We start from the raw sequence: 24,548 nt of genomic DNA, 5'->3' as shown, positions 1-24,548 counted from the left end.
GCTCCGCAACATGTGGGATCTTCCTGGACCAGGGCTCGAACCCATGTCCCCTACACTGGCAGGCAGATTCTTAACCACTGCGCCACCAGGGAAGTCCCCAAAATGTCAATTTCAATCAAAATCATGACAGGTTTTATATGGAATTTGACAAGTTTATCTCAAAATTTATACTGAAGGGGACGTGACCATGAATAGCTGTAATTCTTTAAAAGAAAAAGGAAGATCCACACTACCAGATATCAAGGCTTATCTTGGGCTAGAACAATTAAGACAGTAAGATGTTTATTGATGTAGAGATAGACAGGTATAGCAATGGGACAAATAGAAGAGCTCAAAAACTAATCCAAAGCATATCAAGAAATTTGATATTACAGGAGTAATCTTAGAAATCAACAGGTAAAGAATGGGTTGCTGGGCTTTCCTGGTGGTGCAGTGGTTAAGAATCTGCCTGCCAATGCAGGGAACACGGGTTCGAGCCCTGGTCCGGGAAGATCCCACATGCCGCAGAGCAACTAAGCCCCTGCGCCACAACTACTGAGCCTGTGCTCTAAAGCCCGCAAGCCACAACTACTGAAGCCCGTGCCTAGAGCCCGCAAGCCACAACTACTGAAGCCCGTGCCTAGAGCCTGTGCTCCACACAAGAGAAGCCACCAAAGTGAATAAATAAATTTAAAAAAAAATGGGCTGCTGAGAGGAATTCCCTGACAGTCCAGTGGTTAGGACTCCACGCTTCCACTGCAGGGGGCATGGGTTCGATCCCTTGTCGGGGAACTAAGATCCCACATGCCGCACAAAAAAGAATGGGCTATTGATAAATGGTTTGGGGGACAACTGTGTACTCAAATGGAAAATAATAAAATTAGACCCTTCAGCCTCACACTGATACCAAAGAACAATTCCAGGTAGGTTAAGGACCTATATATAAAAAGAAACTTTAAATTTTTTAATAAGAAAATACAGGAGAATATCATTATTACCTCAGGGTAGGATTATGTCTTAAATGAGACACGAAAAGCTCAAACCATAAAAGAAATGATTTATCCATCTGACTTAACTTCTACAAAACATGACACCATAAACAAAATTAAAAGGCAAGCCAAAGTCTAGAAGGAGATATTGACAGCACAAATAACCACGAAGGTTAGAATCCAGAATATATAATGAACACTTAGAAATCAATAAAACCAAAACAAAGAGCAAAAAATTGGAAGCAACTTAAATGTCCATCAATAGAAGAATATATATTCATGCAATGGAATACTACTAGCAGCTATATGAACAAACTTGGCATCATTCCACAACTGGGATAAATCGTGGAGAAAAACAATGTTAAATGAAAAAATCAAATGCAAAAGGAAACACACTTACGTAAAATTTTAAAACCTAGAAAATATTATATAACATTCATGAATATACAAACATATATTTTAAAAAGTGCAAAATACATATGGAAACAATAAAAAGTGAATTCATGATAGTGAGAACTATCTCTGGGGAAGTAGAGGAAGAAAATTATACCTATATTGTTAAAGTCTTTTTAAAAATGTGAAGCAAATATGGCAGGTTAAAACTTGATAAAAGGATGACATGACTGTTTAAATAGAAAATCGAAAGGAATCTACACAAAAATTCCTAGAACTAATAAGTGAGTTCAGCAAGGTTTCAGGTTACAAGACAAATATACAGAAACCAATTTGTATTTCTATATACTAGCAATGAACACATTAACACAGAAATTAACAATATAATGCCATTTACAATTACTCAAAAGAATGAAATACTTAGATGTAAATCTAACAAAACATTCACAAGACTTGTATGCTGAAAACTATACAATGCTGATGAAGAAACCAAAGACCTAAAAAAATGGAGAGACATATCATGTTCATATATTGAAAGAATCTTCATATTAAAGATGTCAATTTCCCCTAAGTTGATATAAAGGTTTAATATAATTCCTACCAAAACTCCAGCAAGAGCTTTTGTAGATCTAGACAACATTACTCTAAAATTTTATGGAAAGGCAAAGGAACTTAGAATAGTTAAAACAATTTTGAAAATAATAACAACGTGAGAGGAATCAGGCTTCTATAGCTAATGAGATTGAACCAGTAATGAAAATCTCCCAACAAAGAAAAGCCCTGCCCTGATGGTTTTGCTGGTGAATTATACCAAACATTTAAAGAAGAAATAATAGCAATTCTTCTCAAACTTTTCCAAAACATTGAAGAGGAGAGAGGTTATGCTAAGGCCAGCATAACCCTGGTACCAAAGCCAGACAAAGACACTACAAGAAAAGAAACTACAGATCAATATCCCTTATGAACATGAATGCAAAAATCCTCAACAAAACACCAGCAATCAGAATTCAGCAGCATAGTAAAAGGACTATAAACCATGACCAATTGGGATTTATTCCTGTAGTGCAAGGCTGGTTCAATATATGAAAAATGATCCATGTAAATACCACATATTCATTTCAATGGATGCAGAAAAAGCAATTGACAAAATACAACCGCATTTCATGACAAAAAACACTCAACAAACTAGGAACAGAAAAAAATTACCTCAACACAATAGAGGTTACATATGAAAAACCCACTGTGAACATCATACTCAAAGGTGAAAGACAGAAAGCTTTTTCTCTAAGATCAGAAATAGGGCAGGGGATACTTCCCTGGCGGTCCAGTGGTTAAGACTACATGCTTCCACTGCAGGGGTTACGGGTTCAATCACTGGTTGGGGAACCAAGATCCCGCATGCTGCACGGCGTGGCCAAAAAGAAAAAAACAATATAGGGCAGGGATGCCCACTTTTACCACTTCTATTCAAAATAGTAGTGGAAGTTCTAACCAGAGCAATTAGGGAAAAAAAGGAATAAAAGGCATCCAAGTTATAAAGGAAGAAGTAAAATGATTTCTGTTTGCAGATCATATGATCTTGTTTGCAGAAAATCATAAAGACTCCACAAAAACGCTGTTAGAACTAATAAAGTAATTCAGCAAGGGGCAGGATACAAAGTCAACACACAAAAATCATGAGCCAACCTCGCTATAGGGGTGTGGGAGCCAAAAGAGGTGAAGGAATGTCAGCAGAAACAATTACTCTTCCCAACAACAACAACAACAAAAGGCATAAAACGCTCAAAATTAAATGAAAAATGGACTATTCTAGAACTTAGAGAAATATATTGTTCAAATATTAAATGGAAACAAAATAAAGCTTTCAGATTGTACTTCTCCCTAAGCACTAAGAAAGTGAGGTATGTACCACTATAAAAAACTTGACATTAAAATAATGTTTTTAAATCATGTACATTTCTATACACAAAAAATGAACATCCAAAAAGGAAATTACAAAAACAATTCCATTTACAATAGCATCAAAAAAAAAAAAAACTTAGGAACTAACTTAACCAAGGAGGTGAAAGATTTATCCAATGAAATGAAATGAAATGAAATGAAAACTACCAAAAACTGCTGAAAGAAATGAAAGAAGTCATAAATAAATAGAAACACAATGCATGCTTCATGGATTGGAAGACTTAATATTGTTAAAATGTCAATATTACCCAAAGCAAACTACAAAAGCAATCCCTATAAAAATACTGGTGACATTTTTGCAGAAATAGAAAAACCCATCCTAAAATCCATACTCAATGGGACTTCCCAGGTGACACAGTGGTTAAGAATCCACCTGCCAATGGAGGGGACATGGGTTCAAGCCCTGGTTCGGGAAGATCCCACAACATGCCACGGAGCAACAAAGCCCATGCACCACAACTACTGAGCCTGCGCGCCACAACTACTGAGCCCGTGTGCCTAGAGCCCGTGCTCCACAACAAGAGAAGCTACCGCAATAAAAAGCCCGTGTACCACAACAAAGAGTAGCCCCTGCTCTCCGCAACTAAAGAAAGCCCACGTGCAGCAATGAAGACCCAACACAGCCAAAAACAAATAAACAAAATATGTAAAAAATAAATTAAAAACAGAAAGAAAACAGTATACTAAGTCCTCAAAAAATTTTTTTAATAAAATAAAATAAAATTCATACTCAAGGGACCCTGAAGAGCCAAAACAATCTGGAAAAAGAAGAAAACTGGAGGACTCAGGCTTCCTGATTTCCTGCTACAAAACTACAGTAATCAAGACAGTAATGGTAGTTGCATAAAGGCATATAGACCAATGGAAAAGAATAGAGAGCCCTGAAATAAACCCTTGCATATATGGGTCAAAATGATTTCTGACAAAGGTACCAAGACCATTCTATGAGTAAACGACAGTCTTTTCAACAAATGGCGGTCTTCAACCAAATTGGACCCTTACCCAACACCATATACAAAAATCAACTCCAAATGGATCAAGAACCTAAATGTAAAACCTAAAACAATAAAACTCTCAGTAGAAAACACAGAACAGAAACTTCTTCATACTGGCTTTGGCAATGCTTTCTTGAACATGATACCAAAGGCACAGGCAACAATAGAAAAAACAGACAAGGTGGACGTCATGAAAACTTAAAAATCTGTGCATTAATAGGCACAGTCCACAGAGTAAAAAGGCAGCCAACAGAATGGGAGATAATATTTACACATTACACATATGATAAGGGATTAATATCCAAAATATATAGGAAACTCCTAAAACTCAACAACAAAAAACTCAGTTCAAAAATGGGCAAAGGAGGGCTTCCCTGGTGGCGCAGTGGTTGAGAGTCCGCCTGCCGATGCAGGGGACGCGGGTTCGTGCCCCGGTCCGGGAAGATCCCACATGCCGCGGGGCGGCTGGGCCCATGAGCCGTGGCCGCTGAGCCTGCGCGTCCGGAGCCTGTGCTCCGCAATGGGAGAGGCCACGACAGTGAGAGGCCCGCGTACCGCAAAAAAAAAAAAAAAAAAGGGCAAAGGGGCTTCCCTGGTGGTGCAGTGGTTAAGAATCCACCTGCCAATGCAGGGACACGGTTTCGAGCCCTAATCCAGGAAGATACCACATGCCGAAGAGCAACTAAGCCCATGTGCCACAACTACTGAGCCTGCACTCTAGAGCCCGCGAGCCACAACTACTGAAGCTCACGCACCTAGAGCCTGTGCTCCACAAGAGAAGCCGCCGTGATGAGAAGCCTGTGCACCTCAACGAAGAGTAGCCCCCATGTGCCACAACTAGAGAAAGCTCGCGTGCAGCAATGAAGACCCAACACAGCCAAAAATCAATAAATAAAATAAATTTTAAAAAAGGACAAAGGAACTGATCAGACATTTCTCCAAAGATATACAAATGGCCAATAAGCACATGAAAAGATACTCAACATCATTAATCATTAGGGAAATGCAAATCAGAACTATAATGAGATACCACCTCACAACCATTAGGATGGCTCCTATCAAGAAACAGAAAATAAGTGTTGGCGAGGATGTGGAAAAATTGGAACTCTTTAAAATTGTTAGTGGGAATAAAATGGTACAGTTGCTGTGGAAAACAGTGTGGAGGTTCCTCAAAAAATTAAAATAGAATTACCATATGACCCAGCAATTCCATTTCTGAGTATATACCCAAAAGAATTGAGAGCAGAGTCTAAAAGAGACATTTGTACACCTGTGTTCATAGCAGTATTACTCACAATAGCTAAAACATGGACTCAACCCAAGTATCCAAAGACCAATGAATGGATAAGCAAAGTGTCATATATACATACAATGGAATGTTAGTCTTAAAAAGGAAGGAAATTCTGCAATCTGCTACAACATGGATAAACCCTGAGCACATTATGCTAAGTGAAAATAAACCAGTCACAAAAAGACAAATACTGTATGATTCTTACTTACATGACGTACTTAGAGTAATCAAAATTCTAAAGACCTAGGGACTTCCCTGGCAGTTCAGTGGTTAAGACAAAGCGCTTCCAGTGCAGGGGGCGTAGGTTTGATCCCTGGTCAGGGAACTAGGATCCCACATGCTGTGCAGTGCGGCCAAAAAAACCCCCCAAAACCCAAAAAACATAAAGACCTAAAGTATATAATGGTGGATGCATGGGGCTGAAAGGAGGGGAAAATGGGGAGTTACTGTACAACAGGTACAGAGTTTCAGATTTACAAGATGAAAAGAGTTATGAGGATGGATGGTGGTAACGGCTGCACAACAATGTGACTGAATTTAATACCACTGAACTGTATACTTAAAAATGGTTAAGGAGGTAAACTTTATGTTATGTGTATTTTACTGCAATGAAGTTGGAGAAAACATGGGAGGAATCAATCTTACATAGCTACTGTAATCAAGACTAGTAGACACATAAGTCAATGGAACAGAACAGAGAACCTAGAAAAACACATAAACATGCCCAACTGATTTCGACAAAAATACAAAAGCACTCTGATGGAGGAAGGACAGCCTTTTCAACAAATGGTACTGGAGCCATTGGACATCCATTGGCAAAAAAATAAACCCCAACCAAAGTTTCATACCTTGTACAAAAACTAACTCAGAATGGATCGTGGACTTAAATGTAAAACTTTTAGAAAAAATAAAAAAATATGATAAAAATCTTCAGGATCTAGGGCAAGGTTAAGAATTCTCAGACTTATAGCAATGCATGTTTTATAAAGTGAAAAACTGATAAATTGTATTTCATCAAAATTAAAATTTTTTTCTCTGAGAAGGACCTTGTTAAGAGGATGAAAAGACAAGTGCTATGGTCTGAATGTTTGTGTCTCCCCCTAACTCATATGCTGAAGTTCTAACCCCCAAAGGTGATGATATTAGTACGTAGGGCCTTTGGGAAGTGATTAGGTTGTGAGAGACAAAGCCTCATGAATGGGATTAGTGCTCTTAAAAACAGATCCCACAGAGCTCCCTAGTCCCTTCCCCCTGGGAGGATACAACTGAAAGTCTGTGACCTGGAAGAGGGTCCTCACCCGACTATGCTGGCATTCTGATCTTGGACTTCCAGCCTCTAGAACTGTGAAAAATAAACTTACGTTGTTTATAAACTACCCAATCTCTGGTATTTTGTTTTAGCAGCCTGAACAGACTAAGACAACAAGCTACAGACTGGGAGAAAATATGTACAACTCAACAGTAAAATAACAAAAAAATCCAACAAGAAAATGGACAGAAGACAGGAAGGGACATTTCGCTGAAGAGAATATAACCATGGCAAATAAGCACATGAAAAGATGTCCAGCATCATTAATGTTAAAGGGAAACTAATATGGAGGCTGCACTTTGAATATACCCCAGACCAAAGGCTCACAGTAACCAGAATGTAACACTGTCCTGAGTTCCCCAAAAGCTGACTCTGACTTTAAACAAAATCTAAGCTTTCTTCATGTCAATGTGACCTTACAGTTTCCTAGCTAATCAGCTACAAACAAGTAAGCTTAGCAATGAAAAGGAAAGTAAGTTTCTAGAAAATAATCACAGTAGAACACAATGTACTCCTTCATGTTTCTAATGAACTGTAACTGCTGAAAGCACTTGCGGTTTGAGGTCTCCCTGTTGGGGAATTCTTTGTTTCTTGCCCAATAAAATACCCATATCAAGTAAAGCTCCTTGAATTTTCTTTTGACATTAGTCATTGGGGAAATGCAAATTAAAATCATGAAATATCACAACACACCTATCAGAGTGGCTAAAATAAAAAATAACAACACCAAATGCTAGCAAGGATGCAGAGAAATTGGATCACTCATATATTGCTGGTGAGAATGTAAAAGGGTACAACCACTCTAGAAAACAGTTTCTGTAAAAACTAAACATCCAGATACCATGCCACCCTGCACTCCTGGGCGTTAATCCCAGAGAAATGAAGCCTTATGTTCGCACAAAAACCTCTATTTGTCATCGCTAAAAAGTAAAAAACAGCCCAGACATCCTTCAATGGGTAAATAGTTAAACAGACAGTAGTATACACAATAATGGAATATTACTCAGCAATAAAAATGAAGTACATGCAACAACTTGGATGAATTTCAAGGGAATTATGCAGAGCAAAAAAAAAAAAAAGCCAATCTCAAAAGGCTAGTGATTCCATTTAGGTAACATTGTTGAAATCACATAATTATAGAAATGGGCAACATGTTAGTGATTGACAAGGGTTGGGGGGAGGGTATGAAGTGGGAGGGAGATGAATTTTGCTGTAAAATGTCAACATGAGGAGATCCCTGGGGTGATGGGAATGTTCTGTATCTTGACTGTATCAATGCCAACATCCCGGCTGTGATATTATACTGTAGTTCTGCAACTTGTTACCACTGGGGGAAACAGGGAAAGGATCTCTTTGTATCATTTCTTATGTACATGTGTACAGACATTTACCTCAAAATTAGAAGTTTAACGAAACATGTTTTGGTAAAGCTGTGCATTTGGCTCACACATGTCCATCGTATAGTCTATTCTTCCCTATATACTTGAAATATTTTGAATAATAACTTTAAAATTTATTCTAAATCTTGTGAAGTGCGTTCTGAGTTTTGGGGAGTGGAGGGCTATGTGGCAACCAAGACTAATTTTCATCTTTGACTTTTATCTGCAAGTGCACCCTTCAAACATTTAAGGGCTGACTAAAGAATAATGGGTATTCCTCATACATGTCTGTGGTTGGTTACGGTTATTAAGTTTGAGGGAGAAAAATAAGATCTGAATGAGTTTCTCCTTTAAGGACAGTGAGCAGCTTCCAAGCAGTATAATGCCTGTCAGCAAGAATAAAGGTTAAAGAAAAAGATTTTGGCTTCTTTACTTTAGAACCATTAATCCTAAACTCCTGATACTCAGGGAAATTATCTGGGTGACATCAAATCTGGTAGTTCACTTTCTTATTGTTCTTCTGCATGTTAGAGATCCTTATTGTTTTTGGTTGTTTCAAACTCTTTAAAAAAATTTTTTAGGTAATTACGCAAGTTATAAAACAATGTTTAATGTGAAAATTAATGATTTTAAAATTGTGGGCATTCCCTGGCGGTCCAGTGGTTAGGACTCTGCGCTTTCACTGCTGAGGGCACGGGTTCAATCTCTGGTCAGGGAACTAAGATCCCACAAGCCCCCCCACCCCAACCCTGGAGTAGCCAAAAACAAAATGGTATCAGTTGTTAAGATTCAGTGGTAAGTTTACTAAATCTTAATTAGAAACACATGGTGTTGTTCTTTGGTAGATTGTTTCCAATTACTTGCTGCCCTTACTATAAGATGACACATCCCTATGTGGTGTGCATTCCTCCTGGTCTACTCTCCTAATGATATTTTTTGAGTCATACTACTTTGTGAGAAGTGATTGATAAATCCTGCCTTTGAGAGAAAGCTTTAAAAGACATCACGGGGTTTGGCCATCTCTGGGATGTCCTTGGTAAGGGTCTCACAATAAAGAGAACATGGAGCTGAATCAGCTAACTCATAAAGGACACGTATCATAAATGAGAAATAAATCTGTTTCTGTAAGTCACTGAGACTTGGGGATTTTTGTTTCTGTAGCATAGCCTAGTGAAAGCTGAGTAACTTGGACTTAAAACCTACCAAAGCTCAATTTATTCCTATTTTCTTCTTACTGGAGGTGAATAAAGAATGATTTGGAAGTTTTCCGAAATCTTTACATACAACATAGAAGCTTTATTTGCTTAAATGACTTTGACATGACAATGGTTTAAACTTAAATTCTGATTGCTAACTCCCATTATTTATAACTTATGTACATGTGCTATTATACTAATATATACATAAAACATGCAGGAATAGAAAATTTTAAATAATTAGGTAAAAATGAAATATATGGCATTTAAAATATTAATAGTACAAAATCCTTTTGTTCTGGTTTATTTGTGAATGATTTTTTTCTTTTTCTTTCTTTCTTTTTTTTTCAATAATATAACACTTTGGATTCAGCCAAAGATCTGACTCCTGGATTCAGTTTACTTGGTTTAAATGGGTATCATGGCTGAAGAAGATAATTTACCAATGTGGATAAAGCCCATTCCTTAGGCTGTACTTATTAATTAAATCATGATACTATCAATTTCACTCACCAATTCTAAAACCAAAACAAAAGCAAAACAAAACAACCTTATTTGCTTTAATTTACACTATCTATGATCATGACCAGTTAGCAGGGACACAAGCTCAGCATGCTAGCAGGAAAATTCTCTTCAGTTCCCCTGCAACTCTCATTCAGATTCCCATTTATGTCTCGTTTTAAGTGTTATTAATTTTTACCTAAATTCTCTTTTTTTAAACATAAAATTTACAGAAAATTTGGAAGAACAGTATAATATATATTTTTTTGTTTTATTTTTAAATTTTTTGGCTGTGCCTAGGGGCTTGCAGGATCTTAGTTCCCTGACCAGGGATTGAACCCGCACCCTCGGCAATGAAAATACGGACTCTTAACCACTGGACCATCAGGGAATCCCTGGAAGAACAGTATAATATTAACATTTTGCCCTATTTGTTCTGGGTTTTTTTTTTAATATTTGTTTGTTTTAATATTTATTTATTTGGCTGCGTCAGGTCTTAGTCGCAGCATGCAGGATCTTCAGTTGCGGGATGTGGGATCTAGTTCCCCGACCAGCAATTGAACTCAGGCCCCCTACATAGGGAGCATGGGGTTTTATCCGCTGGACCACCAGGGAAGTCCCTGCTCTCTGTTTCTACACATACATACACTCTTTTTTTCTTTTGCTGAACCATTTGTGGGTAAACTGTAGACATAAGTTACTTTTTTTTTCTTAAACAAAGAGAAAGTAAACATGAGGTTTATAAACTCCAATAAGTAACAGTACCTAGCTAGAATTTGGTAATATTGTTTTGATGCATCATATTTATTTTTTGGTTACCCTCTGTTTATAACAAATGAGGTTTTCTATTTACTTAACAAGAAAAGATTCCTTTAAGAATTTGCTGCAAACCTAACCAATTAAAAATATTAATTAATAATACATGGCAAAAATCATGAAGGTGATACTCAAATGACTAAAGGCTGGGAAACACTGGTAACTAAGAACTCAGGCTCCAAAATGTAAGATAGCTTTGGTTTCAGTCTCTGTTCTGAAACAAGCTATATGACACTGAACAGGGCACTGAAGCTCTCTGACTGCAGTTTCCTTATCTATAAAATGGGAATAAAAATATTACTTATAGAGCTGTTATGAGGACTGAATGATATAATGCACACAATGAATACAGCACAGGTGAACAACAAATGGTGGTCATTATTATTATTACTGTTTATTACCATTATTCAAGAAAGAATGTTTTAGACAGAAATGGGGGTTGTGAGCCAATGAAAGCATGGAAACATAGTCAGACAAATATTAAAAACAGAACATGAAATAGTGCCATGCCACTGGAAAGATCATTCCTGATATTAACAATATAAGAAATAAAAATTTCTTGCCACTTCCTGCTCACTGTGTGCCAGGTACAATTCCAAGTGCTTTATATAATTCCTTTTTCAATTCTTTCTATAACCGTACAGGCAAGTTATTATTAAATCCCGTTTTACAGGTAAGTGGCAAAGCTGGGCTTTGAACTTAGGTCTGTCTGACACCCATGTTTTTTTTCTTTAATCCCCCAATCCCCCAACCCCACCACCTTCTGTGGCTGTTCCTCTTCAATCTCCTCTGTTTGCAACTCACTCCCTTAGATTTAAACACTGAAATTCTGAAGGCTCTATCCTGGACTATTTTCTCCATCTATAGGGTTCTTGGATGTTCTCGTTCACCCCTATGGCATCAATTACCTTCTATGTGTGGATGATTCCCAAATCTATAATTTTCAACCCAGAAAGAAAAATCTTGAGTGTCAGGTCAACTGATTAATTGTCTCTGGACAGCCCCACTTGAATATTTCATGGGTCCTTGAAAGTCAACAATTATATTCCAGCAAACAATCTCTTCTGGTGTTTCTTCTATTAATAAATGACCAGTCAGTGGCTCACGCAGAAAACGGGGAATCAATGCGATACCACCTTCTCCTTTATTTTCAACATCCAATCCTTCATCAAGTTCTCTTCATTTTATTTCCTAAGAAGTTCTCAAAAACATCCATCTCTGCACCCACCTGCTACCACCCTAAGTTAAGCCAACATCTCGCCTGCTCTCACTACATCAGCCTCTTAATGATTCTCCTTACATCCACTTTTGCTCTCCCCTCTCCTTCTAATCATTCTCCAATCAGCAGTCAGAATGATCTTTTTGAAACACAATTCTGATTGCGTCATTCCACGCTTTATACCAGTCAATGGCTCTCTCATGCTCTTGAGAGAGAATTCAATGTATAAATAGTCAAATACAGACCTACTGAAGACACAGGTTCAAATCGTGGCTATGCTCTGTGAGCATCCTCACAACACTTCAGTTTCCTCATCAGAAATATGGAGATACCACCTCTTTAAAAAATTGTTATGGGGATTAGATGAGACAATTCAATATAAAGCAGTATCTAAGCCCTGCAAACGACAATACTGCTCCTTTCATGAGAACAGTAGAGTTCTTCTAACAATGTGATTTCATGGCATCAGATCCCTAAACTTTCCAAGATGCCATTCTATAATTCTTCTAAGTCAGTAGTCAAATATAGAGGCCACCAGATTTTTCTTAAATGATTTATCTTTTTTTTTCACTCTTACAAACATATATTCATTTTATTTTGAAGGAAGCCACCTAAGATGCAGACTAAAGTTTTTCTAAATATAACATTAAGCTCCTAGTATGTAGCTCTTAGAACATAAACAATTAACAACAAATGATAACTTTGCAAACACTGGCTATAGAGGCAAGTACCTGCATAGCAATAGGTCCCTGGGACATCTGAGAGCTGTAATTCATTCCTATCATGCCTTGCATATTAGGCTGCATGACAGAGACCATAGGAAATCCTTGTTGCTGCATCGGCATCAGACCTGCTGAAAAATATAAAGATATCACTAAGGTCAATGTGTTTTACAGTTTATTTTCTTAAAACCATAAGCACCTAAAGGACTTGTTACTTGGGAGGTGGCACAGTATAGAGGAAAAGGCACAGGTTCTGGAGTGAGACAGACTTGAGTATGAATTCCAATTCCATCATTTACTTAGCTATGTGATCTTGGGCAAGTTACAATACTTCATCTGTAAAATGAAGATAATAATACCTATTCCACAGAATTTTTGTGCATACTTAAAAAATACACAATATGACCTAACTGGCCTTCAAGATGGCCCCCAGCAACCTCTGCCTCTTGGTATTCATATCCTTGTCCTTCCCTCCCATACTGAATAGGGCGGATCAGAATAACCAATAGGATACTGTGGAAATGACGGTGTGTAACTTCCAAGGCTGGTTCTTCTTCCTTTCCCTTTCTTTTTTCTTTTCTTTCTCACTCCCTTCCTCTCTATTATATTTATTTATTTATTTGGCTGCGCCATGCCAGGTCTCAGTTGCGGCATGCAGGTGAGGGACCTCCGTTGCGGCGTGCGGGCTCTTAAGTTACGGCATGTGGGATCTAGTTCCCCGACCAGAGACTGAACCCAGGCCCCCTGCATTGGGAGCGCAGTCTTAACCACTGGACCACCAGGGAAGTCCCCCAAGGTTCCTAATAACCACTGCAGCTTCCTTCTTGCTCTCCTGGATCACCCGCTGGGGAAAGCCACTGCCACATCATGAGAATACTCAAGCAGTCCTAGGGGGAATGGAGAATCCATGTGGCAAGGAACTGAAATCTCTTGCCAAAAAGCAGCACAAATTTGCCATCTATGTGAGTGAGCCATCTGGGAAACAGATCTACCAAACCCATCAAACCTTCCCATGACTACAGTCCTAGTTGACATCTTTAATGCAATCTCCTTGGCCCTAAGCCAAAATCACCTAGTAAGGCCACTCCCAGATACCTAACCCACACAAAGTGTAAAACAGTAAAATGTTTATTTTCTTTAAGGTTTGGGGTAATTTTTTATACAGCAGCAGATTACTGGTAGTTAAGAGTTAATAGTAATTAATACTAATACTAATTAAGTTACTTTTAATACAAAAGTAGTTAAGAGCATGAACTCTGGAAGCCAACTAAAAATGTCACTTGCTAGGTTTGGGACCTTAAGCAACTTGCTTAACTTCTTTCTGTGCCTCGGTTTCACATCTGTGAAACTGTTTAATACCTAATATGCTCAAAGAAATGATATTCCTCTTCTCTTTCCTTATACGAATTAATATAACACCACAAAACAGCTATCAGCATGCAAAGTATATAATGCAATGGCAGGAAAACCATCATGAAAGCATGTTTTTTTTTTTTTTTTTTTTTTTTTGCGGTACGTGGGCCTCTCACTGTTGTGGCCTCTCCCGTTGCGGAGCACAGGCTCTGGACGCGCAGACTCAGCAGCCATGGCTCACGGGCCCAGCCGCTCCGCGGCATGTGGGATCTTCCCGGACCGGGGCACGAACCCGTGTCCCCTGCATCGGCAGGCGGACTCTCAACCACTGCGCCACCAGGGAAGCCCCAGAAAGCATGTTTTATAGTATAGTACCTCCCAAACTTTTCCAATGAAGTATTCCCAAGAGTACAGGAGAATAAAGATTACGTCCCTTCAGGGATTTAATAAATATGAAATGCCTACCACATTTGCACAGTTCTAGATACCTGGTATGCAACAGTGAATAAAACAAAATCTCTACATAGCCTGAACACAAATTTCATCCTAATTTTGCACTGTACAACACATTATATCCATGCTGGTTCTAGTATAAGGAACTTTTTAAAATCAAATTTTGATTAAAAAAAATTAAAGGTCTGGTAAAGTATACCATATTTATCTTGTGGATTCTGTGTACCGTCAAGGTTATTCATACAGAGTTTAATTTCAGAAGCATGGACACCACATTTGTAGGTAACATTTATTAGTGGCAAACTATTCATTTATATTAATCATTTTTTCAAATATTTGAGGGCCTACTCCACGTCAGGCACCATTCTAGGGACACAACATTGAACAAAGCCAGGTCTTTGCTCTCATGGAACTTACACTGTAATTGGGGGAGACAGATAATAAAAAAAGAAAAAAAGAAGTGGATATCAGGTGGGGATGGGGGAAAGGGAGAGCCAGGGAAAGGAGTGGTTGCTGTTTCATAGTCAGAAAAGGTTTCTCCAAAAGGGTGGTATTTAAGCAAGGACTTGAAGGGAGTGAGCCATGAGGATATTTGGTTAGAGTATTCTAGACAAAGGAACACCAAATGCGAAGGCCTTGAGGTGTCATGGAGAATTAGAATGCACAGACTGGGGACTTCCTTGGTGGCGCAGTGGTTAAGAATCCGCCTGCCAATGCAGGGGACACAGGTTCGAGCCCTGGTCCGGGAAGATCCCACATGCCGCAGAGTAACTAAGCCCATGCATCACAACTACTAAGCCTGCGCTCTAGAGCCCGTGAGCCACAACTACTGAGCCCACGTGCTACAACTACTGAAGCCCACGTGCCTAGAGCCTGTGCTCCGTAACAATAGAAGCCACAGAAATGAGAAGCCCACACGCCGCAAGGAAGAGTAGTCCCTGCTCGCCGCAACCAGAGAAAGCCCATGCGCAATAACAAAGACCCAACACAGCCAGAATAAATAAATAACTAAATTTACCAAAAAAAAAAAAAAAAAAAAAAAAGAACGCACAGACTGAATATAGCATAGTAAGATGTTTTCCCTCTTATGCCTTTGGACCTACAGTTTTATTTATTTTCATAAGTGTATTTAAGTCAAACAGGTAACTCAAGGATTTGGTACAACATTCAACAGCATAGAAGTATACACAGTGAAAAACAAGTCTTGTTTCTCTCCTGTCTCCTATTCACCTACTCAATGATGTTGTAGCTACTCTTGTCTGTTCCTGTATATGCTTTCAGAAATAACCCCTGCACAATTTAATGCCTTCAAAAGATCAAAAAGTCCACTCTAACATACTTTGTAAAAAAATCTTGAAAACAATTCCAAATTCCAGAAGAAAAAATATCAGGCAACCTTCTGGGCTCTCTTCTTGTCCTGTTCCTTTGCTCCATATGTAGATTTTTACTTGAAAGTTTATAGAAATGCAAAATGACAAGCCACAATAATGAACACACAACTCTCTAATGCCCTCCTAAAGAACAAAAGATCTCAAACCATTTGATCTAAATCTGGGACACATCTAATTACAGATAGCTTAAATAATGCATAAATGTGAGCACAATGAAAAGAATACAACTGACCCTTGGAAAAATTTACCTGAAACTCAACCTCCATCACTGATTATAGATGGAGACACTGACCACCTGCTACTGAGCCGCTCTTTATCATTCATCTCTACTGGTGACCTAGGAGTCTCTGTTTCTCTAGCAAGTCTACCATAACCAGTTAACACTGGCTTTGTGAGAAGGGCCAGTTTTCAGAGCAGCCTGGCCTGTGGAAAGGAGGGGGGCACACTGGAGCGGGACAAGTGAGCAGGAAGAAGGGCAGACATATTCTCTCATCGGTTTTGTGTTCCAGCGACACAGAAGCACGAGTCAAGATTATATCCCTTCACTACTGTTTCCTTGAAGACAAAGCTAGAGTAAGTATTGGTGGGCCCTTGTCTGAAACCAAGAGAGAAGGGATATACCTAGTGGAGAAACTGCTAGGAATAAAACTGAGACTTAAAATAGTTTAAACGGAATCAGAATATGTGATCTCTTATGTACATGATTAAAATAAGACCAAATTCATATAGAGAAAACATAAGTATAAAATAACTAAAAGGGTTCATTTATTCATTCAACAAGCATCTATAAAGACCCTATTATTTTCTGTCAACATGCTGGGTGCTGGAGATACTGACGAGCATAAGGCAGACACAGCCCCTGCCCCATGGAGCTAACAATCTAGAAGACAGACAGGAGAAAGATGGCATTCAGAGAACTACAATTCATTTCATCTTTGTCACCTGTTTCTTTAATACTTTTGTCCTGAAAGTCTCCTTCATCTCTGAGGTTAAATAATAACCTGTCAATATAATGCTTAAATAAGTTTGGGAGAAATGAGGAATGATCCTTCTTATTTGCCAAATTACACAATTTTTGAGAAATTTTAAGAGTCAGCTGTGATAGAGGTTTGAGACTATAAGAAAATTTTACTCTATTTGGCAGCGATAGAACTTTTTTACCCACTTAATCCCCAAGTTCAGAAACATAATAGTGAAAAATGAAAGTTGAAAACTTAAGCTTTCACATACCTTGAGGGGGTCTTATTCCACCTGCAACTGGAAACATGAAGCTGAAAACAGAACAAAAATATATTAGGATCTTCCTATGTGCAAAGAGTTCAGATAAAACATGTAACATTTCACATAAAGTAAAAAATTATAGCCTGGGCCGTGGCATCTATTCCATAGTACAATATTGAATTATCCACCATCAATACAGATTGACCGTCCACAGGATGCATGACAGTCAGCATGTTAGTGTAGGGAGAAATTTTTTGAGCCAGAAGACAGAAGACCTTGAAACTGGTCCTGGTTCTGTCACTGTGTGACTCCCCTGGATTCCAATCTCCCCATCCATAAAATGAGAGGGCCGGATTAGATTCAATTCAGTGAACATTTATTGGGTGCCTACTACATGAAAGGCCTGAATGAGCTCAGTTTCGCTGAAGACACAGATGCAGGCAAATAACTTTAACATAGGACAGAATGTGCTAAGGGCTGTGAGAGGGCCAGAATACTAACAGAAATGAGAAGAAAAAGATTAATTTTATGGTTTATATCTTGGGAAGTTTTTTGGAGGTATCTCTTGAGCTGAATCTTAAAGAGAGGCACACTATATAGCTTGAGCAAAATCTCAGAGGCCAGAGCTGTAGTGTGTTCAGAGAAATGATTTAAGGTTAAATATAAGATATAGGACTGAAAAAGTAAGCAAAATGTAGAGGGCCTTTAAAATGTTTGATTTTATTTTGAGTATTGCATAAAGTCAGAGATTTTTTTAAACTGTGGTAAAATATACACAATATAAAATTTTACCATTTTAATCATTTTTAAGTGAACAGTTCAGTGGCATTACAATGTTGTACAACCATCACCATGATCCATTTCCAGAACTTTTTCATCATCACAAACAGAAACTCTGTACCCATTAAAAAATAACTTCCCATTACTTTTCCCCCACAACCCCTGGTAACCACTATTCTACCTTCTGGCTTGATGAACTTGTCTATTCTAGCTACCTTACATTAAATGGAATCATACAATACTTGTCCTTTTGTATCTGGCTTATTTCACTTAGCATAATGTTTTCAAGGTTCATCATGTTGTAGCACACATGAGAATTTCATTCTTTTTTACGGCTGAATAATATTCCATTGTATGTATGTACCACATTTTGCTTATCCATTCATCTGTTGATGGACAGCTGGGTTGGGAGTTGTGAATAATAGTGCTATGAACACTGGTGTACAAGTATTTGTTTCCGACCCTCTTTCAGTTCTTCTGGGTCTCTAACTAGGAGTGGAATTGCTGGGTCATAGAGTAATTCTATGCTTACTTTTTGAAAAACTGCCAAACTGTTTTCAACAGCAACTACACCATTTTACATTCCCACTAGCAATGCACCAGGGTTCCAATTTCTCCACATCCTCACCAACACTTATTTTCTGAATTTTTGTTTGTTTGTTTATAATGATAGTTATCCTAATGGGTATGAGGGGGTAACTCATTGTGATTTAGATCTACATTTCCCTGATGTCATACATTTTTCTCTAGTGAAATGATCAGAAATGTGCTGTAGGGCTTCCCTGGTGGCGCAGTAGTTAAGAATCCGCCTGCCAATGTAGGGCACATGGGTTCAAGCCCTGGTCCGGGAAGATCCCACATGCCGCAGAGTAACTAAGCCTGCGTCACAACTACTGTTCCTGCACTCTAGAGCCCGTGCGCCACAACTACTGAGCCCACACGCCACAACTACTGAAGCCCGCGTGCTACAACTACTGAAGCCCGTGCACCTAGAGTCCGAGCTCTGCAACTAGAGAAGCCACCGCAGTGAAAAGCCCACACACCGCAATGAAGAGTAGCCCCCGCTTGCTGCAACTAGAGAAAGCCTGAGCAGCAACGAAGACACAGCACAGCCAAATAAATAAATAAATAAAAGAAATACACTTACTAAAAACAATCTAGATTTATAAAAATAAAAAAAGAAATGTGCTGTGTCTCTGGTAATGGGGTATGACAGAGAAGACTTGAAGTAACAAGAATTAGCTAAAAAACTATTACAATAATCTTAATAAGAAAGGAAAAGGGTCATCACCAGAGTAGTGGGAATGGAAAAGAAGAGGTGAGTGAAATCTATTTAAAAGGAAGAATCAACAGGACTTAGCAACTACCAGGATGGAGAACAGCACTGAAAAAGCAGAAAGGGCTGAAGATGCTGCCGAGATTTTGGGCCTGAGCAACTGTAAGGATGGTGACACTGTTTACCTGCTGACAGGAACCCAGTGTGAGCAGGTCTGGGGAGAAAGCTGTTAGGAGGGTGTCCACGAGGAGCAATCTAATAGGCAGCCAGAAAAGTAACGCCAGCTCAAGGGAAGGGTCTGCATCAATCTACCTAGGCTCTTTTAAATAAAGGTAAAAAAAGAAAAAAATTAAAGTCTGGTTGTGGATGAAAGAGCCGAAGGGATGTATGCATAGTGAGAAGTCCACAAAGGAAAACCTTGGAGAATTCCTAGTGAAAACTGAGTATGGAATGGTCACTGAGAACCAAAGAAGTTGCTTATAACTGAGAGTTATAAGTGAGGAAGGAATGCATTTAAGGAAAAAGTGTCTAACGCTGTAGAGAAGCTGGTAAGAATGAGGATTACTAAATAAAGATCGCTGTTTTCGAAAATGGTGATCTTTGAGTGAATCGTTTCAACAGAGGAAGAGGAGGGGACCTGCATAAACAGAGATTTAGGATACAAAAGATATACTTGGTGATAGCTAAAACAAGGTTTTTGAGAGGATGGGATTAACGCAGCAAAAGGAAGAGGGACTTCTGTCTCTGAGACCGGAGGGAAAGCAAATGGGACAGATCAAGGAAGAAAACATCTGAGTGGGAAAAGCCCTTAACCTGGGAGTCAAGGATCTGAAGGGGGTTTCTGGATAGTCTTTAAAGATACAGTGAGATCAGGCACGGTATGCCAAATTTATGTGTCCTTGCACTTTTCTACTACACAACACCTCCCCTTCCCAGGAAAAGGGCTAAAAATCAAACTTCAGAGTCTTTTAGCTCTAAAATATTTTAATCAACAAGATTTTTTTGTAAGGTGGTTCACAAATTGCTAGTTGGACATCTACCTGATTACAGCCTTGTAGAGGATCTGAACCATTCACGAAGTCTGATGACAAGCGAGCCCACACCAAGGAGAGGTCTGAACAGTGAACAGCTTTTCCGAACTGCACACAAGACGTATTAGCTAAGTAATGTGTTAACTGGATAAAGTGTTTAAATTGCAAGTTGAAATTTGGTAGGACTCAATTTTTTAAAAAGTTACTCATACACTAAGATTTAAGTAGTCAACCTAATTGAGACTTTCCAAATCAGTCTTAAAGATTACAATCACCAATAGGGCTTAGTGGCTAAGTAAAAACTGGACACTCGAGTGACATTTTCTTTTCTCTAGCTCTGCCACAAAGTAACCGTGAAGCTCTATGCAATCCCTTTCACCACCCTGCCCTGTTTGCCCTTTGTCAAACAAGGACACAGAACCACAAGTTTGCCAAGCTCCTAACTAAGGCAACCAAATAATGTACAGACGTATAAAGGCTACTTTAAAGACATAAACAAAAACTAAATTAAGAACATTACTGGGGGCTTCCCTGGTGGCGCAGTGGTTGAGAGTCCGCCTGCCGATGCAGGGGACGCGGGTTCGTGCCCCGGTCCGGGAGGATCCCACATGCCGCGGAGCGGCTGGGCCTGTGGGCCATGGTCGCTGGGCCTGCGCATGCGGAGCCTGTGCTCCGCAACGGGAGAGGCCACAATAGTGAGAGGCCCGCGTACCGCAAAAAGGAAAAAAAAAAAAAAAAAAAGAACATTACTGGGGGCTTCCCTGGTGGCGCAGTGGTTGAGAGTCTGCCTGCCGATGCAGGGGACACGGATTCGTGCCCCGGTCCAGGAGGATCCCACATGCCGCGGAGCGGCTGGGCCCGTGGGCCATGGCCGCTGAGCCTGCACGTCCGGAGCCTGCGCGTCCGGAGCCTGTGCTCTGCGGCGGGAGAGGCCACAACAGTGAGAGGCCCGCGTACCGCAAAAAAAAAAAAAAAAAAAAAAAAAAAAAAGAACATTACTGACAAACATGACTTACTCCAGTAATTATACAACCCAAACTACCAACTGACCTAGGTACCATTCATAGGACTCTCTGAAATGTTTAGACTACTAACAGCAACATGCTTGAAGACTGGTTAGACAAACAGCTAAGATATTGATAAGACAGCAAAAGTTTGGCAAAAAAAAGGGCAAGAAGATGACAAACAATTTGAAGCAGAACCGTGAGCCCTGCTTGTCACATGCCTATCTCACTCATCCTCCCCTTTCAGTTACCTTTGCTACTAACCCAGATAAGCCTTCACTTCTCTCTGAGGCCTGGACTCAGCAAGACTTCCTAATGGATCTCCTCACCTGCAGACCCTGTGGCTTCTAACGCAGCTCAGGTAGCACAGGTGAGGTGCATCTAGCTAACGGACCATTTGATAAAGCTACTCCTGGGATTAAAACAATGTAATGATTCCCCCTTAAACTGAATTTTTTTAGTTTATATTCAAGGCCCTCTCCAGTTTTAACACAACTTTTTCAGTTTTATCTCACAAAACTCTTTTCTCCCACTCAGTGCCACAGTCCATCTGGCCTACCTGCTGTCCCCTAATGTTCACTGGGCCTTCCCATCTCCACGACAATCTCTGGACCCCTTCCTCTTCCTTGAAATGAGGCCCAGTTGAAATACCTCTTCTTTGCCTACAATGTTGCTTGAATCTACAAATATTTAGAACGTTTTCTATGTGTAGAATATGCTAGAAGCAGTGGAAGATAAAAAGATGATGAGGCCCTTAAGGAGCTTATAAAAGCAGGAAATAGACAAGCTCACAAATGATACTATCCCAGAAGGACACAGTCTAATCAAGATCTTTCAACTGTTTTTTTTCCTGTCATACTTTAAAAAAGAAAAAAAGTTATACTTCTCATCTCTTGCATAAATTTTGCCCTTTATACAACTCTACTATTTATTCTAAAGTAGTCCATTCAGGATACCAATCAAAAGTAGGCTAACATTAATAAAGTTGAAAAATGCCTGTGCTTTTTGCTTAGCCTCTTAGGAAGGACACAGACAAGTACCTAAGAAATATAGTAAATTATAGTTCACGGATTTCCTCCATTAAAAGCTGAGAAAGGTTGCCTGGTTCTTTTTCTTTTCCCTAAAATATACTTAGGGTACCAACCATAACGTTAGCTTCCTCATAAAAAACAACCTCAGCCCTCACCACTGCTCTCTAAAAACCATATTCTTTCTTTATTAAGCATACAGCTTCTCAGCCTCAGAAAATCTCCAATATAATATTTATCACACATTTTACAAGACAAGGCTGACTTGCTCTCCCACATATCCTCTAGAGCTTAAGAATGTAATGTTACCACTAAATTTTAAATAGGAAAGAAATTTTAAAGTCAATCATTCTAATTTCTATCAATTCAGGCCATATTTAGAAAAAAAATTGTGCTCATGGACCAATGATGTTAAACTACTACAAACTAAGGGAATTATCCACTCAAACTTTCTACACCCAAACTCCTCTCTACCTGAAAAAAACAAAAAAAAACCCAAACCAAAACAACAACAAAACCCCCCAAAACCCGTGCCTAGAATGCCAAATTCTTTTAAGTTTATATTTCCCCAGAACTTGGTGCCATGACTCATCATACGCTTGATCAAATTAATGCCACTCAAGAACATTTTAGAAACTGTTGTCACATTCAGAAAAGAGAGATTATTACATATTTGTCTTCTCTAGCCAGAAACTGACTTATATCAAGTATTCATGAAAAACTCTAATGAAACAGTGGAAATCAGAAAACAAAAGAGAAAGAAAACAGTTTTAAATCTAGAGAGAAAGATGTGAAAAAGAGTGAAAAATGCGGCTGCACACAGGTGAACACTGACTGCTCTCTTTTCCTGGCATATATAAAGCACCTGCAGAACGTGATGATTTTAAAGGCTTCACACTGTGGTGTTCATGACTCCAAAATAAAACACTGCATAAAAAAAAACAACCTAACACGTTGTTTTCCAAAAATAATTTAGGATGCTGAAGATAAAAAGCTAAATTTATCTCCAAATGTGTATGAACCTCGGGTTGACTAGCAAAACAAAGACAGACTAGGTTATTACAGAAGTGGGATGAAAACTCCCCAGAATCAAATATTTCCTCAAATGATGAACTTGTCAGGTTGCAAATGTTCATCTCTTTTATTGTTATCGATATGAGAGCCACTGGCGATTAGTAGCTGGAATTGACAGAGAGCAAATTTGTTTAAGGGCTAAGTAAAAGTCTGGAAGCTTTGTTTTGATAACCGCGTACGTGCTGTTTAACAGTGAATTGTTTTTTAGTAAGAAGACAGGTGTTAAAACTACCTCTACAAGAGCTCTATATACTAATTCAAAGGTCTATCAGATTTCCTGCTGTTTCTGGTGTGTTAAGGAAAAAATAAAAAGGACACAACACTGAAAAAAAGTACGTACACACACACACACACACACCCCTTGGAAACACTTGTGCAGCTCTGTGAACAGATTTTTCAGAGCCCCTGGTCAAGCCCTGGGAAAAGGAAGTCTCTGGTCGCTTCAGATCCAGCCGGGCCAAAAGCGAGGCGTCCGGGTTCCTCCTTTATCCACCCAGCCGGGTGGCAGCCGCACTGATGGGACACTCACCTCCTCCCCCTCTCCTCCCCGCTCAGCCCCAGCAGCCAGTGCCCCCGAGCCTGCAGGACAAGAGTCGGGCGCCCGGGCTCCATCCGCCCCTTCGGCCTAGGTTCCCGGAGAACGACCCCCAGCCCAGTTCCGAGGGAAAAGGGGTCGGCGTGGGCGAAAACCGCCATAACCGCCGACCACCCGTCGCCGGTGCCGGGTCTGCTCTGCGTCTGCGAGGCGCGTCCCGGCCCAGGTCTTCACACCCACCTGCCTCGCCCGGCAGCTCCCGCGCCAGCTCCCGCGGCCCCGCCGCCGCCAGCTCCCGTTCCCGGCCGCAGCGCCATCTTGCTCCGGGCCCGCCGCCGCCACCTTCCCAGCAGCTGTCAGCTCCGACAGCCACTTCCGGGGCAAACGCACGACCCCACCTCGCCGCGGCCTAGGCAACGGGGCGGGGCCGCGCGCCCACGTGACCCTTCGCGTCCGGGGGAGGAGTTGCGCTTCCTCGTCACGTGACCCGGCCACAGCTGAGGGCCCGCCAGGTGAAATTCTGGTTCAGGGGTTGGTGGGGTGGTCCGGTGCCGGCTCCAGGTTCATTTTCAGGCAAGGCTCTGTGGAGAACCCAGCTGGCCGCCGAGCGGCAAGGCGTCACCGTTCTTACGTTGGAAAAACCATCGTCTT

At 40.0% G+C, this 24,548-nt stretch overlaps 1 protein-coding gene across 11 annotated transcripts in view; it reads right to left on the bottom strand.

Annotated features, from left to right (window-relative positions):
• SYNRG (synergin gamma) overlaps positions 1–24,263 on the bottom strand; it is a 95,405-nt gene extending 71,142 nt beyond the window's left edge. For 9 of the 11 annotated variants that reach the window (XR_009530464.1, XR_009530466.1, XR_009530467.1 and 6 more), the window contains exons 1-3: positions 24,138–24,263; positions 17,179–17,219; positions 12,761–12,882 (exon numbers count right to left, since the gene is read on the bottom strand). Coding sequence is in view for 1 of the 11 variants with exons in the window: in XM_060082866.1 (XP_059938849.1) it covers positions 12,761–12,882; positions 17,179–17,219; positions 24,138–24,214 (240 nt within the window). In the remaining 10 variants the exon portion in view is untranslated. The remainder of the gene's footprint in view (positions 1–12,760; positions 12,883–17,178; positions 17,220–24,137) is intronic. The other 2 variants (XR_009530465.1, XR_009530471.1) reach the window with 1 other exon arrangement.
• Between the last annotated feature and the right edge of the window lie 285 nt (positions 24,264–24,548).

Source organism: Mesoplodon densirostris, chromosome 18, assembly GCF_025265405.1.
Source record: "Mesoplodon densirostris isolate mMesDen1 chromosome 18, mMesDen1 primary haplotype, whole genome shotgun sequence".
In the NCBI taxonomy this organism is placed as follows: Eukaryota; Metazoa; Chordata; class Mammalia; order Artiodactyla; family Ziphiidae; genus Mesoplodon; species Mesoplodon densirostris.
Note: the sequence above shows the minus strand (reverse complement) of the source record. Positions and strands in the feature narration are given on the sequence as shown.